The sequence below is a fragment of the Xyrauchen texanus genome, chromosome 8 (assembly GCF_025860055.1).
Source record: "Xyrauchen texanus isolate HMW12.3.18 chromosome 8, RBS_HiC_50CHRs, whole genome shotgun sequence".
In the NCBI taxonomy this organism is placed as follows: Eukaryota; Metazoa; Chordata; class Actinopteri; order Cypriniformes; family Catostomidae; genus Xyrauchen; species Xyrauchen texanus.
The window spans coordinates 21,966,658-21,981,205 of record NC_068283.1 but is presented as its reverse complement, the minus strand read 5'-3'; the positions used below and the strand labels follow the sequence as shown (position 1 = coordinate 21,981,205).

Below are 14,548 nucleotides of genomic sequence, written 5' to 3'. Positions count from 1 at the left end.
GGGTTAAGAGGCTTGTGCCTGTCTGGAGAACAAATTGGTTGCACTCATCTCATTCATGTGCACATGCAGAAATTAATTTTGCATGACTGCAAGCTCGTTGGTTTGTGCAGTGTGATGGCAGATGGATACTTGAATTTAGTTTTGAGGTCCAATACATTAGTAGGAGATTTGCTGAATATGCATCACTGGCACAAGAGAAAAGTGTAAAAGAGTGTCCTGTAGTAACAAATGGACAACACTTATGACTATATGAAATGAAAATTAAATAGTTTTGTGGCTTTTAGTACATGTTTGTTAGCTTCAAGGTAATCTATAAACTAGTCCTCCTAAATGTTAACAAAATTGACTTTTAGCATTGAGAATTAACAGCCCTGCACTATACAGATATTTGTCCACTTAAGTGCTCTCTGGAATGAGAATTGACCTGGAGTGCATCTAATCTCACTCCCTGAAGCCAAAGATACATCGATTTTGAAGCTATTGCTCAGCATCTGTGTACAGTCGAACGCGAGCCTGTCAAAGTATATACCATTTGAAGGTGCACGCATACACAGGTGGTTGGGCGCATGCACTATTCAACTGCTATGAGATGCTGGACAATTTCTCTTCAGGAGTGAAGACACAAAGATAGATTCCTTCTGAATCTAGTCATCTCCTGACTTCCTAACGCATGCGCTCTTGACGTGCGGTCTCGTCTAATCGCTTGTTATTTACCGGCGAGTACATCTTCTATTGTTTCATCATGACAGCAATGGCTTAAACGGGAGTATTGCCTCCTTGTGGATCCACTAATTCGTTCAAATAATTCCAGGCTCATGCGCATTTTGCAGTTACAAAAATCGGCTGCATGTGTTCAGTGCTCGAGCAACCTGCTGATGACGAGATTTGCATCACGCATCCTGTACCGATGTATACATTGGGCTTAACTCCCCAGGAGGTGAATCAGTATATCGTGAACAGAATTCAGGCACTAACAAAGGTGTAAAATTAACTTAACATTGGGACACTGAACGGCAACACAATTACAAGGTCATGCATTTCAACACTACCAACAACATTGCTGGATTAAAGACACTATCGTGCATTGTCATTGTAGATGTTAGAGCTGCACGATAATGATGCAAATTATTATTTTGTCATTAAAAAAAAAAAAGCTTCCTTTTTTATTACAAGGCTCCACGATTTGCACAAAAAAATTTATCAAATAAAAATACTGTTGACACTGCTTAGATCTTGATTCTAAAATAAAAACATAACATTACATTAAACAGTAGCTCTAATGTTTAACAAGTTGTTAGAACTACAAACTAGTAAATGATTCCTTTAGTCATGTTTTGCCCATTATTTACTGCTAATAGAAAAGGTTACTCTGGGGTGTTTACACTTGCATCCTCTTTTAAGATCCATTCTTTAAATTACTACTATTAACATTATTATAGCCCCATAACCTAGAGAAATAAACAGGCTAATAGTAATACATTTCAGTAATAATTGAGCTTGCAGAATTGTTATACAGACTCAAGTGTTTATTTTGAAGGAATTCTAATTATTTTATCAAGCCTTTTATTTTGAAGGAATACAGTGTGTTTTTTCTGGGTGTAACCAGCAGAGCTGACAGTGTGACAACAGTTTTGTGCTGCTTCCATATAGGGGGGATGCACCAATACCACTTTTTCTCCTCAGATCCGATTCAGATATCGAAAATCTCAGTGTCGGCCAATACCGATCCGATACCAATGTTGTTTTTTCATAATCAGTTTAGAATATCTATACCTCACTGAGTGATGCAAATTATATGTAAAAAACACAAACCTTTAACTACACATTATTTCAATATAAATGTACAAATTATTAAGAAAAACTTTACCGTTAAGTAGCCTACTGGATAATGCTGCAGCAAAATTAACAGTTTTTGCATTCAACTTGTATCTGGACTTTATAAGGTTCAAATCTCTTTTTTTTTTTCAATTTAGTTATAAGATATCAGCTCACTTTTCATTCACAGTTATTTTTTGGAACCCATTAAACTTAAATATTGTTGTAATTTGTAAACTCATAATAATACATTATTATTATTGACTTTCAGAATTTTTAATTCAACAGTAATATATTTCAATCGTGCACCTTTAACTTTTTATTATTATTTTGACATTCTGAACTCTCTAGGAATTCCAGTAGGTGTCTGTAAATTATTTAATTATATAAGTTTAATTAGCTTCTTATTAAAATTCTGGTAAAATGCACCTCTGGTGCCATTCTAAATGTATATTATAAGTGAACCGAATTATTGAGCATCTACATCTGAGATGCTGTTCTTGAGTAGTGCAAATATTGCACACCACGAGTGGGTGTAAACAGAGCAGCGCCATTCCCTAACCTGCTGCACGTGCATATTATTAGTCATGGGCTGTTCTCACTGCTACCATCAGGCAGGCGGTATCGCAGCATCAGGACCCGCACCAGCCGACTACATGATAGCTTTTTCCCCCAAGCAATCAGACTGTTGAACTCTTGATCTATCAGGATCAATAATTAGCACTGCACTTTATTAATCTATAATCTCACACTGGACTGTCAACATATTCTCCTCAATACAACTGCTATATATATATATATACACATATATATTTCATATACTCCCACTTATTGTATTGTATTGTATATTCTGTTCTATATTCTGCATTGTATATAATTATTGTGTTGTGTAAGTATGTGTACATCTGATTTGTAAATTGTTTTGTGTAAGTATGTTGTTTATTGTAATTGGTATATGTCTCGTCACTGTCATGACTGCTATGTTGCTCGGAACTGCACACAAGAATTTCACCTACTGTTGCACTTGTGTACATGGTAGTGTGACAATAAAGTGATTTGATTTGATTGATTTGATTTGATTATATATTTACTTATTAAACACAGCCTTTTGTGATTCACAGAGCTATCGCACATCTTCAAGAGTCTTTGAATAAAATGCACAAGTCATATAAACTACTTCAATGTTGTTTTTATGGTTCCTTCATGTCATTTCTGGAGCTTGACAGTAACGAAGATGACAAACACACAGTATCGATTTGGATCTGGCTCGTTGGACCGATACCCAGTCCATCTAAAAATGTCAGTATCGGAGCTGATATCAATCCAGGTATTAGATTGGTGCATCATTACTTCCTTACATAGTGAAATGCTTTCATTTCCTCCTCACTCCACACAACCCCAGTGCCATGGGGATACTTTAGGTTAGTTATGGCCAAACATATTTGGAATGACGCAAATGTGCAACTAAGGTAAACGCGTAGCACTTTAAAATAGCCCAAACAGTGCATGTTAGCAGCATGCAAGAACCGAACACAAAGCATAGCTTTTCTGTATAAAACATACATTATCAAATAATGAGACTGAATTAATTTCCTGTGCATTAAGCACAGATCAGCTATGAGAACGCTATAACACCTATAAGGAGCTATAAGGCCTACTCCACAATATGTCGAAATAACCTCTCCATGAATGTCACCAAGACCAAGGAGATGGTTATTGGTTTATGGAGGAAGCAGGTGAGGAACTACAGCCCTCTGATGATCAACGGGGCCACAGTTGAGAGGGTGAGCAGCTTCAAATATCTTGGGGTCCACCTCATAGATGACCTCTTCTGGACAACACACAAAAACAGCTTGGTGACAAGGGCACGCCAGCGTCTCTACCACCTACGATGCCTGGCCAGTTTCAAGGTCTCCCATAGGGTTCTGAGGGCATTCTACACTGGGGCTGTGGAGAGTCTTCTCACAGGGAGCATCACCGCCTGGTTCGGAGGCACCACGGCCCAGGATCGAAAGGCACTGTCCAGAGTGATGGGGACAGCGGAAAAGACCATCAAGACTGGAAATTATCACCACTTTCACCACCCCAGATCGAGACTCTTTTCAGTGCTCCCATCAGGGAAGCACTACTGGATCCTGATGACCAACACAGAGACTCAGCAGTAGTTTTTATCCCCAGGCAATCCGGCTACTGAATGGACACTTGAGAATCTGTATATTCCAGCATCGCACAGACACAAAACAGCTTGCACTATCATTTTAATTAACCAAACATTTGCACACTGCAGCTCTGTATACTGTTTACATTTGTACACCCTAAACCAACCCATTTTGCATATAGTCTAAAATATTTTATTTATTTACCTTATATTTCTTTATAGTCTATATATTTTATTGCGATATTTCACTCAATGTTTCTCATTCATCTTCATCGGACTTAAGAAAACGGTTTCCAAATCACCAAATGCATTGTTAAATTAATAATATAAATGTGCCAGTTTACAAAACAAGCCAGTTTATTTCCTAAAATCTGTGTACAATGCAAAGCCATAAGCATATAAGATCTTAAGGTGCACTCATTAATTCTAATCCAATACACTGTCAAATTCTGCAAATATCTCCTCACAGTCTGCTAGCTGCCCGTTCTGTGGGTGGGCTGAAAACAAAATCTAGTATTTGTACACAGCCCTTGCTTTGTAAATGGTACAATAACAAAGTGAATCGGACCGATCCACACAACGCTACGCCAGCATATAAGAAACGGGGTGGTTCTTGCGTGTGCACAGGATGGGGGGTGGGGGCAGAGCGAGAGGGAAATTCATTGGAATGACGGCAAATCTGGCTGATGCAAACTTTCTAAACTCAAGAGGACATATGGCTGAGAAACAGAACAAGAGAAAAAGGTCAGACAAATATAAACTAAAATATGATTATGATAAGACGAGAGCTAAGAGCCGCGTCAACATTGGCGAAGCTTTTCAGCGGTGGAGAGAACTCAGAGGTAAAAGACGGATACAGATGTTGCTCTTATTCTGCTTGATAGGTGGGTAAAATAAATTTAGCTGTTTCACAGAACATATGCCGTTGTTGTGATGTTAGATTTAGTAGCAGGAGAATTGTGAGGGTTTAAGGCTGGTGGGGGCAGAGCTTTCAAAGGAGAATGAAGTCAGGGGTGTGTTGGTTTGGCAGCTGGGTTTGAATATCAACAGTGTTTCTCAGGAATAGCTGAGTGTACCTTTAATGGCTCCCTATTTCTGTGGCTAGGTCAATTCAGCTAGTAATTCTAAAAAATAATTGATAGTGCATTATAATACAATAGTTGCCCAAACACATTAAAAATATTATTTATTACAACACCATTTCAATACACAAAAGTATAAAATATTTCACCAAAAAGGTTACCCTGTTATATAATACTAAAATTTTTGTCAAAATAACTCTGTTAATGTTACTAATGTAATTTGTAATAAATTTGGGAGGGTGATTATGTGTAAAGCATGATAACTGCATCTTCTAAGGGGCTGTTGTTAAATTCCTATATTGATTTGAAAAAAAGAAATGTTTTCACATCACCGCAATATTAATGTGGAAAATTTTAAATATATACATATTTGTCATGCAAATATCAATACAATATCATAAGGAAAAATATCACAATATTTTAACATACATTTTTTCTCACCTCTAATTACAAAGTGCCTAAATGTTATGCAATAGTGGTGATTCAGCTGGTGAACTGGAAACAGCCGCATCCATGTACTCTGTAAGGGGCTTATGTAAAGACTCCCAATATCCCCACACCTGGGGAGGCAGAGCTTGATGAGCTCCAGCTGGGGCTAAAGGGGGCCAGGCTGACCTGATCAACAACACATGCTCTCACCACCAAGCCTCTTAAAAAGTACAGCACTGGCCTGCCTACGTGCACTAGATACAGGGAAATTGAACTCATGGAGCGCTCATGAAAACACAGGCCATCTGGTTGAATATGTTGTGGCTTGTTAATGTGTAGAACCTTTACCTTGAGTTAGTCCTAAAACATTTTGAGTGTCTTTTGCCAGCTCAGCACAGTGGCCCATTGAGACTACAATGTTTCCATCAGCTCCAGTAAATAATCACTGAAATGCTGTTGGGTTTTCAAGCCTAAAATCTTTGTAAAACACTTTTTCAAATGTGCCAATTGTTGGTAAAGACAGCATGAATTTGCTTGACATACTTATTTCCTTTGCTGACATATTTCCAAAGTTTGAGTGGTGTATTGAAGGGCTTGAGCCCTTCTAAATGGGCAATAGGTTTTAGTTATGTCATAGCCATGAACCATGAAAGTCCCTTTCAAGGCAAGTCTGTTCCCTGGGCGGCCAGGCTGGGAACACTTCTGGGCTGCAAAGTACAGCTCCAATATACCTGAATGGGAAAGACTGAAATCTCCAAAATGGTTGGTCAAAATTACGATAAAGTAACATTTAAAATTTGCAGTAAAATCTTACAACAATGGGATCATAAATATTGCTTTAGCTCAGATCACACTAAAATATTCTATTTTTCATGCTGGTCCAACTAATGTGCATGCTCTTTCTCAAATTAACTGACAGGTGATGTCTGTATCTAGAAGGTAATTGGCTCTCTTAACTTTAAAGCGGGACTTCATTTCCTGCTCCCACCATATTTGGTGTTCCTATTTCTCCCATTCATTTTAATTCAAGTGGTCCATCGGGCTAAACATTCTCTAGTCTAAATCTGCTTCCTAGTTCAGTATTCAAGGCACTGGCCAGGGAGTAAAAATTCTAGGGCTGTCCCATTCGCAGAATCATTTGCTCCCTAAAAATTCTGAGAACGCACTGTTAAAACCAAGGAGCATCGTTGCTCACCATGTTGCTTTACTGGAAAAGTAATCATGTCTTAAGTCACTCAAATTGTTGAAGGCAGTGTTATAAATATTACATGTATTTAGTCAAAGCCTTATTTACTCTTGTAAAAAAATGTTTGCAATTATCTTTCATCCATAATGTGCATAAAAGGGAAGCTTGTTTTTAGACTTGTTAGACGATTAGAAATGTGGACACTTGAGAGTCTGTATAAATAGCAATGCACAGACACAAGCTTTGCATTGTACACAGATGTTAGGAAATAAACTGGCCTCGTTTTTTTTTAAACTGGCACATTTATATTATTAATTTAACAATGCATTTGGGGATTTGGAAACAGTTTTCTTAAGTCCGATGAAGACAAATGAGAAACATTGAGTGAAATATCGCAATATATCGTAGTTTTGAATCGTAATACACCAAAAATTGCAACTGCTACCCATCCCTATTTGTAATGCACACACTGCAGTTGTATCTATGACAATTAATCCCACATAACACAGATAACATCTGTAACCCAACACTAGCATGCTGAGTTGAGGAGTGACTGCCTCTGAGACCCTGCACTTCTGCAACAAACAGAAACAAAAGGGCCCAGTTTTGTTATGTAAACAGCCACACAAAAACCAGCTGATCAACTTTTTCCCACTTTGTTTGCAAACATCAACGACTCCAAACGTGTTTGGTAATTTTTGCAAGAACATACTGGGCAGCTTTTCAATTCAGATTTAGGATCTTTGCTTTAAAACTAATGGTTGTTTTAAGATTTTGCTGGAGAAAAGTAAAGAAAGGAGGCGTGGAGCATTTCTCCACCAAAGTACTGCTGAGAAAGTATCATAAACACAACTCAATCCAACGATGAGATCATGGCACACTACTCCAACCACAAAATGGAAAAAAAAAAAAAAAAAAGACATGGTAAACAGTTGAGCAAGAGCACAAAGCTAATAATACCACAAAGCTCTATTGTGACATATGTATTCCATATAGCAAATTGAGTTATTGAATTTTGCATAATGAGTCAAACTATAAATGCCTCAACAGGATTCTTCAAAAAGAACCAAATATCACAAAGATTCATTGGTGCTTTAACTGAAATAACTGGCAGCATTCAGAATATTCATTGTAGTGACATATAATAAAGGTACATTCAAGGCAGCTACCTACAAAAATCTAAAGCCTAAGGCCTGCAAAAGCAATGACGAAAGCAAATATTACATCATTACATACATCATTCACAAGATGCTGTGGATGTTAATTTAAAATTTGCACGCAAGGGGAACTTGCCTGCAAGTTAAGGTAGAGTATTACAGTACTCTTGAAAAGGTTCTCAGAATGAAAGACCTTTGCTTGTACTGAACTACAGTCAACATGTAGGAACAACCCTGACATACAACATGCTCATAATTACAGGATAGTGCTTGCAAAGATCTGGTCACAGAAATGCAATATAAAGAGGTCTAACAAGGCAGAATTTCACTTCCTCTTGAGTTTGCCTGAGGCATGTTCATTCTGTGCCTGACCACCAGTCAAAGGTAAAATATACAGCATTTCATCTAAACCTTCCTGTCAGATCAGTTTATGGTTATGCTAGATAGTAGATCCTATAGGCTTTTGCCACAGAGTGAGTCTTGTGTCAACAAAAAGGACACATAATGTCAATAAAAGGGGCAAAACCACTTATCACCAGGCCAAGTTTACGGAGAACTCAATCTTGACATTATTGGTAGATTTTAGACAATGCAGGCTCCACTCCTCTTCAGACCATCTTTGACAGGATATGTCTGAACATATCCACTTCACATTACTCATCTAAAAGGCAGCCTACACATTTCAAATGTGAGATTAAATCATCAGATACACGACCTTAATTACTTATGGCAAACAAACTGTGAAAAATAAAAAGGATCAATTAAAATGCAGCTGAGAAAGCATAAACCAAAACAGAACTGTGTTGTTACTGGTAGGTAATGTCAGAAACTGACCGGTTACCAAATCTCTACAATGTTAGTTTTAAACACAAATGGATATAACAGCAGTTGAGCAGATTAAATTGTTAATCTACAATATGTAATAAGCAAAGCTGTAATTGTAGTCCATGAAACCAGGCTGGTTTGGTTGGACTGACTGGTTCGATCACCAAAGACAAGCATAGTTTTGTTGAGTAATATTCTTCATATTGTTATTTTCTTACAAAATGGGTCCAATACATGTTTTACCAAACATCATAAGTGTTGGTTGAAGTGGGGGGTTTCCAGCCTTCAAGCTATGCCTAATAGGACCTTCAATAGCAGCTGACTGAGGGACGTGGGAATCTGACGTTTCAAAACAAAATATGATGTGTAGCATTTTCCATCTGACTCGTCTCACTTACGAACAGTTAGTACTGACTCTGTCAACAGAAACAAATAAAAACGACTACTTACCCAAATAAATGTCACCAAAGGATCCAGAGCCAATCTTCCTTCCCAGTCTGTATCGGTTTCCTACTCTCAATTCCATTACAAATAGCTAAATAACAAAGCTAGCAATAAGGCTAGCTTGAGATATTTAAATTATATATGTTCGGTAAAAAGCCAGGAAGCCAACCGAAATGTGTCCTTTGTTGTCCGTCTATTCTTCAGTCTCTCCCAGACAGAATCCCCTATACAGTTTGCTATCTTGCTAATTCCCTTCACAGTAAGCTACCCGATTTTCACCAGTCGTTTTATACAATTACGAATCAGTGACCATCAAAATACTAGACTCGCTAAAAAGAATAGAGTGTGAACTTTATGCTCCTGTAAATTTTACCCTGAAAATAACTTGTTTAAAAAAGGATGAAGTCGGATTTTGAGAACGACTCCGTCCTAGCTTTACTGGCCCTGCATCTACCATTTACTCTCTCTTGTTGCTTGCGCTGCTAAAACAGACGCTCCATCAAATGAATAATCCAGCGCACGCAGTGACGTCACTTCCCGTAGCAACTGAGCGCGGATCACTGGCTAATATCTGGTCGAGACAACAAAACGCATGCTTGGATTTTTATTGTTTATTGTTTTGAAAACTGTATAACCTCCGGTTTGATACACAATAACTTTGTTACTGTATTAAGTATGTTTTCATTAGTCAGTGACACATTTTGTATTATGTTTTCTGATTTTATGGACATTGCACAGTGATGAAAACAAATGTATAAATGGAGCCTATACCTAACAATGTAAATTTGTCAATTAGAATGGATGAATTAGATGTATAAAGTTTATCCATGGGTGTTCAATGGGTGTGTTCATGATGCATCAGGGGTAAAAAAAAAAACTTGCAAAACCAGTTTTTGATCATCTAAATAGAAACTGGTGACTGTTAAACAAATAATTATCATCCCTACCTTAAAAATAATTATATAATTTAAAAATGCTGGCAAGAGATGCATATAAGAAGTCTTATAACTGTAAATAAAATATTTGCATTGAAAAAATCTTGCTTTCCTTGAAGAAAATATTGCAATAGATGTGTAGACCATGATTGGTCAAAGCACCGGCGAATGCTTGAGGCCTCATAGGTGAGTCACATGACTGAATCACTCAGCTTTCCATTGCATCAGAGCCATATGTGCTCAGTCACGTTGAGAGCAATGCGCCAAGATCGTTAACTTCTAACAGTGCTACCAGATTTATGATAGATTTAGGTCTCTCTCGAAAACGCTGCATTAGTGCTGTGATAAATAAAACTTTATTATATATAAACAGGGGAAGAGACTTATGTGAAAGTTCTTATAGTTCTTACAGTTTAAACGGGTTAATTAATCCAAAAATCTCATCATTTAGTCACACTCACACCATGCCAAATTTGTTGGAATTGTTTTTCTTCTTCTGTAGAACACAAAGATTTTTAGAATAATATTTCAGCCATGTTGGTCCATTCAGTGCAAGCTCAAAAATAACATTAAGGTTGCATAAAAGTAATCAATATGACTCCAGTGGTTTAATCCATGTCTTCTGAAGTAATTTGGCATGTGAGGGTGAGAAACAGATCAATATTTAAATCCTTTTTAACTATAAATTCTCCTTCCTGCTCAGTGGGTGCGATATGCACGGAAAATGTGGAACGCAAAAAACAAAAGAACAAGGAAGTGAAAGTGGACATGTATAGTAAAAAAAATAATTCAACATTTATCTGTTTCTCACCCACACATATTATATTTCTTCTAAATATATAGATTATACACTGGAGTTTTATGGATTACATTTATGCAGCATTTACGTTATTTTAAGAAGATATAAAGTCATACACATCTGGGATTGCGTGAGGGTAAACGAAGAGAGTGTTTTATTTTTTGGTAAACTTTTCTTTTAACAGGTGTACTCTATCATCACAATGGTCCTGAAACGTGAGGAAACAATAATATGATGTGTGTGCATTTGCTAATAAAGAGAAGTGTAGAGAGAACATTGGTCACAGGTATTGTACAGAACTCAGAACCGATGCACAGCCATGCAGCCACCACATGTCAAAGTTACTTCTCAGTATTTGTTGTATTATAGGATACCTACAAACTGTATGTATTCAGTTTAGTTTAAATAGTAAAGGACTCATTCATTAAGCTTTTGATATTAAACACTAGGTACCGTGAAGCAGTGGATAAGCCCTTATTTTGCTTATTTGTTTTTCTTGCCATATTAAAGTCTCTAATAACTTTCTATTATGTTTCGTATTGATTATACGCGTAAAACTGTGGCCGACAGAGCTCAACGTGCTGCAACCTAAAGAAGACGCATGCAAATAGAAAAAAACGCATGTAAATAAAAAAACACCCGCAAATTAAGAAAACATCTTCATCAGTTTCACAACACAACCAAATACAGAAACGCGCTGCAAAAGTTCACAACACAACCAAATACAGAAACGCGCTGCAACTAACACAGAACACAACGGAAATGTTTCCGGGGGAACCAAATAAGTGACGAACCCCGCTGGGACGTGCTTATTGCACGTGAGCATCCCTATGCCCTACTCCCTTCGAAGGGCAGACGGCAGAGCTCTTCAAGTGGGACTTTGGAGTGAGCATGGCACTAGTGTGCCATTTATGTAGCCGTTTGGAACGCACTTGATGAAGGGAGCAATGAAAGACAACTTCCAACGTAATTATTTTCACCTGGGATGTTCCCATGGCAACGCAGCACGTTGTCCATCAGCTGTTCTGAGGACAGAAATATAATGCTGTTATCATAACGGTTGCAAATAAATTTATTTTTACTTTACAAAAAAACTGTTAAAATATGCGTTTTATATATCCGTTATATATCTGTGTGTCAGTGTCTCAACTTTAAAACATTGGACCCTACATTACCTACACCTTCTTATGAAACTTTTCTTTATGAAAATTTAAACATAACATTAAACAATTTGTATAGTGTAACTCAGAGCCATGGAGAGAATGGCTCTGGTGTAACTGATGTAAAGATTAATATCTTTCCTTCATGTTCTTCTTCTCTATCTTTTTTATTTATTTTAGTTTTCAGCTCATTGTTCTTTTCTCATTTCTGATGACATTGAACATATTGTTAATACATTTTGTATATTGTATACAAGTTGTGTGCCATAAAAAATGTATCTCTGTATGTTTTGCGGAAAACAAAAGTTAAAATAAATAAAATAAAATAAAGTAGAATTTTGAGCTGTAAGCAAAGAGTAGAAGAACTATAAAAAAGTATAATATTCCAATATAATATTATAATATTATTTCTATATACAATATATTACAATATTATTTTAATATTATAGTTTATTTATAAAAAACAAATATAGGCTTTCACTTCTTGTCAATATCAGTTCTTTGCTGTAAGCACGTCCCAGCGGGGTTCGTCACTTATTTGGTTCCCCCGGAAACATTTCCGTTGTGTTCTGTGTTACTTGCAGCGCGTTTCTGTATTTGGTTGTGTTGTGAACTTTTGCAGCGCGTTTCTGTATTTTGTTGTGTTGTGAATATTTGGAGCACACGTGTGTTGTGAAACTGATGAAGATGTTTTCTTAATTTGCGGGTGTTTTTTTATTTGCATGCGTTTTTTTCTATTTGCATGCGTCTTCTTTAGGTTGCAGCACGTTGAGCTCTGTTGGCCACCGTACTAAACATTTAAAATAATTGTTTTTTTTAAAAAAATTCAATTACTTGTATATCTTTAATAGCTTCTTTCAAATTATTTTGTGTATGTTAACTCCTCAAAACTGCATTAAGTGGAACTGCCATATGCGGACTCAAACAAGACACAAAACCACAACGCTGATTAATCAATGTAATATTGTTGTACACTGACATCTAGTGGTCAATTATGTTGCACGCGTAACTGTATTATTTGTCTGCGTGAATCTGTAAATTACCGTAGAATTTTTTTAATTAGAAAATAATAATCTAATTAAAAAAAATTTGTTTTACGTTAAGCTACTACATTCCAACGTGCTCTTCTGAAAACCGTCTATTCGAATTCGAACCTCATACAAAGAATGTGCCAGTAGGCTACATTTAACAGATGGCACGAATAAACTAATTTACACACTATTAAACTGGACATTCTATTAACCATCTATTCCAGAAAGAGAGTGATCTAATATTTTGCTACATACCTGGAATACATCGTCGGGGAAATTGTTTCCACGCAGATGTATTTCACTGAGACACACACAACCCTTCATGTGCAGAATAGAGCTACTGCTGCCTGTAAATGGATCATAATACCCTACTGTATGTATGCTGTCAACATATTAATCCTTTTTAATGCCCTTACAAGCAGTGATATCTCATGGTTAACTTATGCTGACCCCTATATCATTGTAAATTCTAACAGACATCCTGAATATTTTTCTTCTCTTTAGTATTAATATTTCTTTTTAGGAATGACTATGTAAAAAACAACAACAAAGTATTACGTCTAACTTTGGCTCTTTAATTTATTTAGTTGAACCGTCTTTCTCAGATCTTTTGTACAGGTGCTGGTCATATAATTAGAATACCATCAAAAAGTTGATTTATTTCAGTAATTCCATTCAAAAAGTGAAACTTGGATATTATATTTATTCATTATACACAGACTGATATCAAATGTTTATTTCATTTAATTGTGATGATTAAAACTGACAACTAATGAAAATCCCAAATTCAGTAGGCCTATCTCCGAAAATTATAATATTAAGATCAATACAAAAAAAGGATTTATAGAAATGTTGGCCAACTGAAAAGTATGAACATGAAAAGTATGAGCATGTACAGCACTCAATACTTAGTTGGGGCTCCTTTTGCCTGAATTACTGCAGCAATGCGGCGTGGCATGGAGTTGATCAGTCTGTGGCACTGCTCGGGTGTTATGAGAGCCCAGGTTGCTCTGACAGTGGCCTTCAGCTCTTCTGCATTGTTGGGTCTGGTGGATCGCATCTTCCTCTTCACAATACCCCATAGATTTTCTATAGGGTTAAGGTCAGGCGAGTTTGCTGGCCAATTAAGAACAGGGATCCCATGGTCCTTAAACCAGGTACTGGTAGCTTTGGCACTGTGTGCAGGTGCCAAGTCCTGTTGGAAAATGAAATCTGCATCTCCATAAAGTTGGTCAGCAGCAGGAAGCATGAAGTGCTCTAAAACTTCCTGGTAGATGGCTGCGTTGACCTTGGACCTCAGAAAACACAGTGGACCAACACCAGCAGTTGACATGGCACCCCAAACCATCACTGACTGTGGAAACTTTACACTGGACTTCAAGCAACGTGGATTCTGTTCCTCTCCTCTCTTCCTCCAGACTCTGGGACCTTGATTTCCAAAGGAAATGCAAAATTTACTTTCATCAGAGAACATAACTTTGGACCACTCCACAGCAGTCCAGTTCTTTTTGTGTTCTGACGCTGTGT

At 37.0% G+C, this 14,548-nt stretch overlaps 1 protein-coding gene and 1 pseudogene across 2 annotated transcripts in view; one reads left to right on the top strand and one right to left on the bottom strand.

The window, feature by feature from the left end:
- Positions 1-9,584, bottom strand: part of LOC127647191 (casein kinase I) — a 41,248-nt gene extending 31,664 nt beyond the window's left edge. For both annotated transcript variants that reach the window (XM_052131304.1, XM_052131303.1), the window contains exon 1: positions 9,103-9,584. In XM_052131304.1, coding sequence (XP_051987264.1) covers positions 9,103-9,178 — 76 coding nt within the window. In that variant the 5' untranslated portion in view covers positions 9,179-9,584. The remainder of the gene's footprint in view (positions 1-9,102) is intronic.
- LOC127648118 (monocarboxylate transporter 4-like) overlaps positions 1-14,548 on the top strand; it is a 153,833-nt pseudogene that overhangs the window by 36,466 nt on the left and 102,819 nt on the right.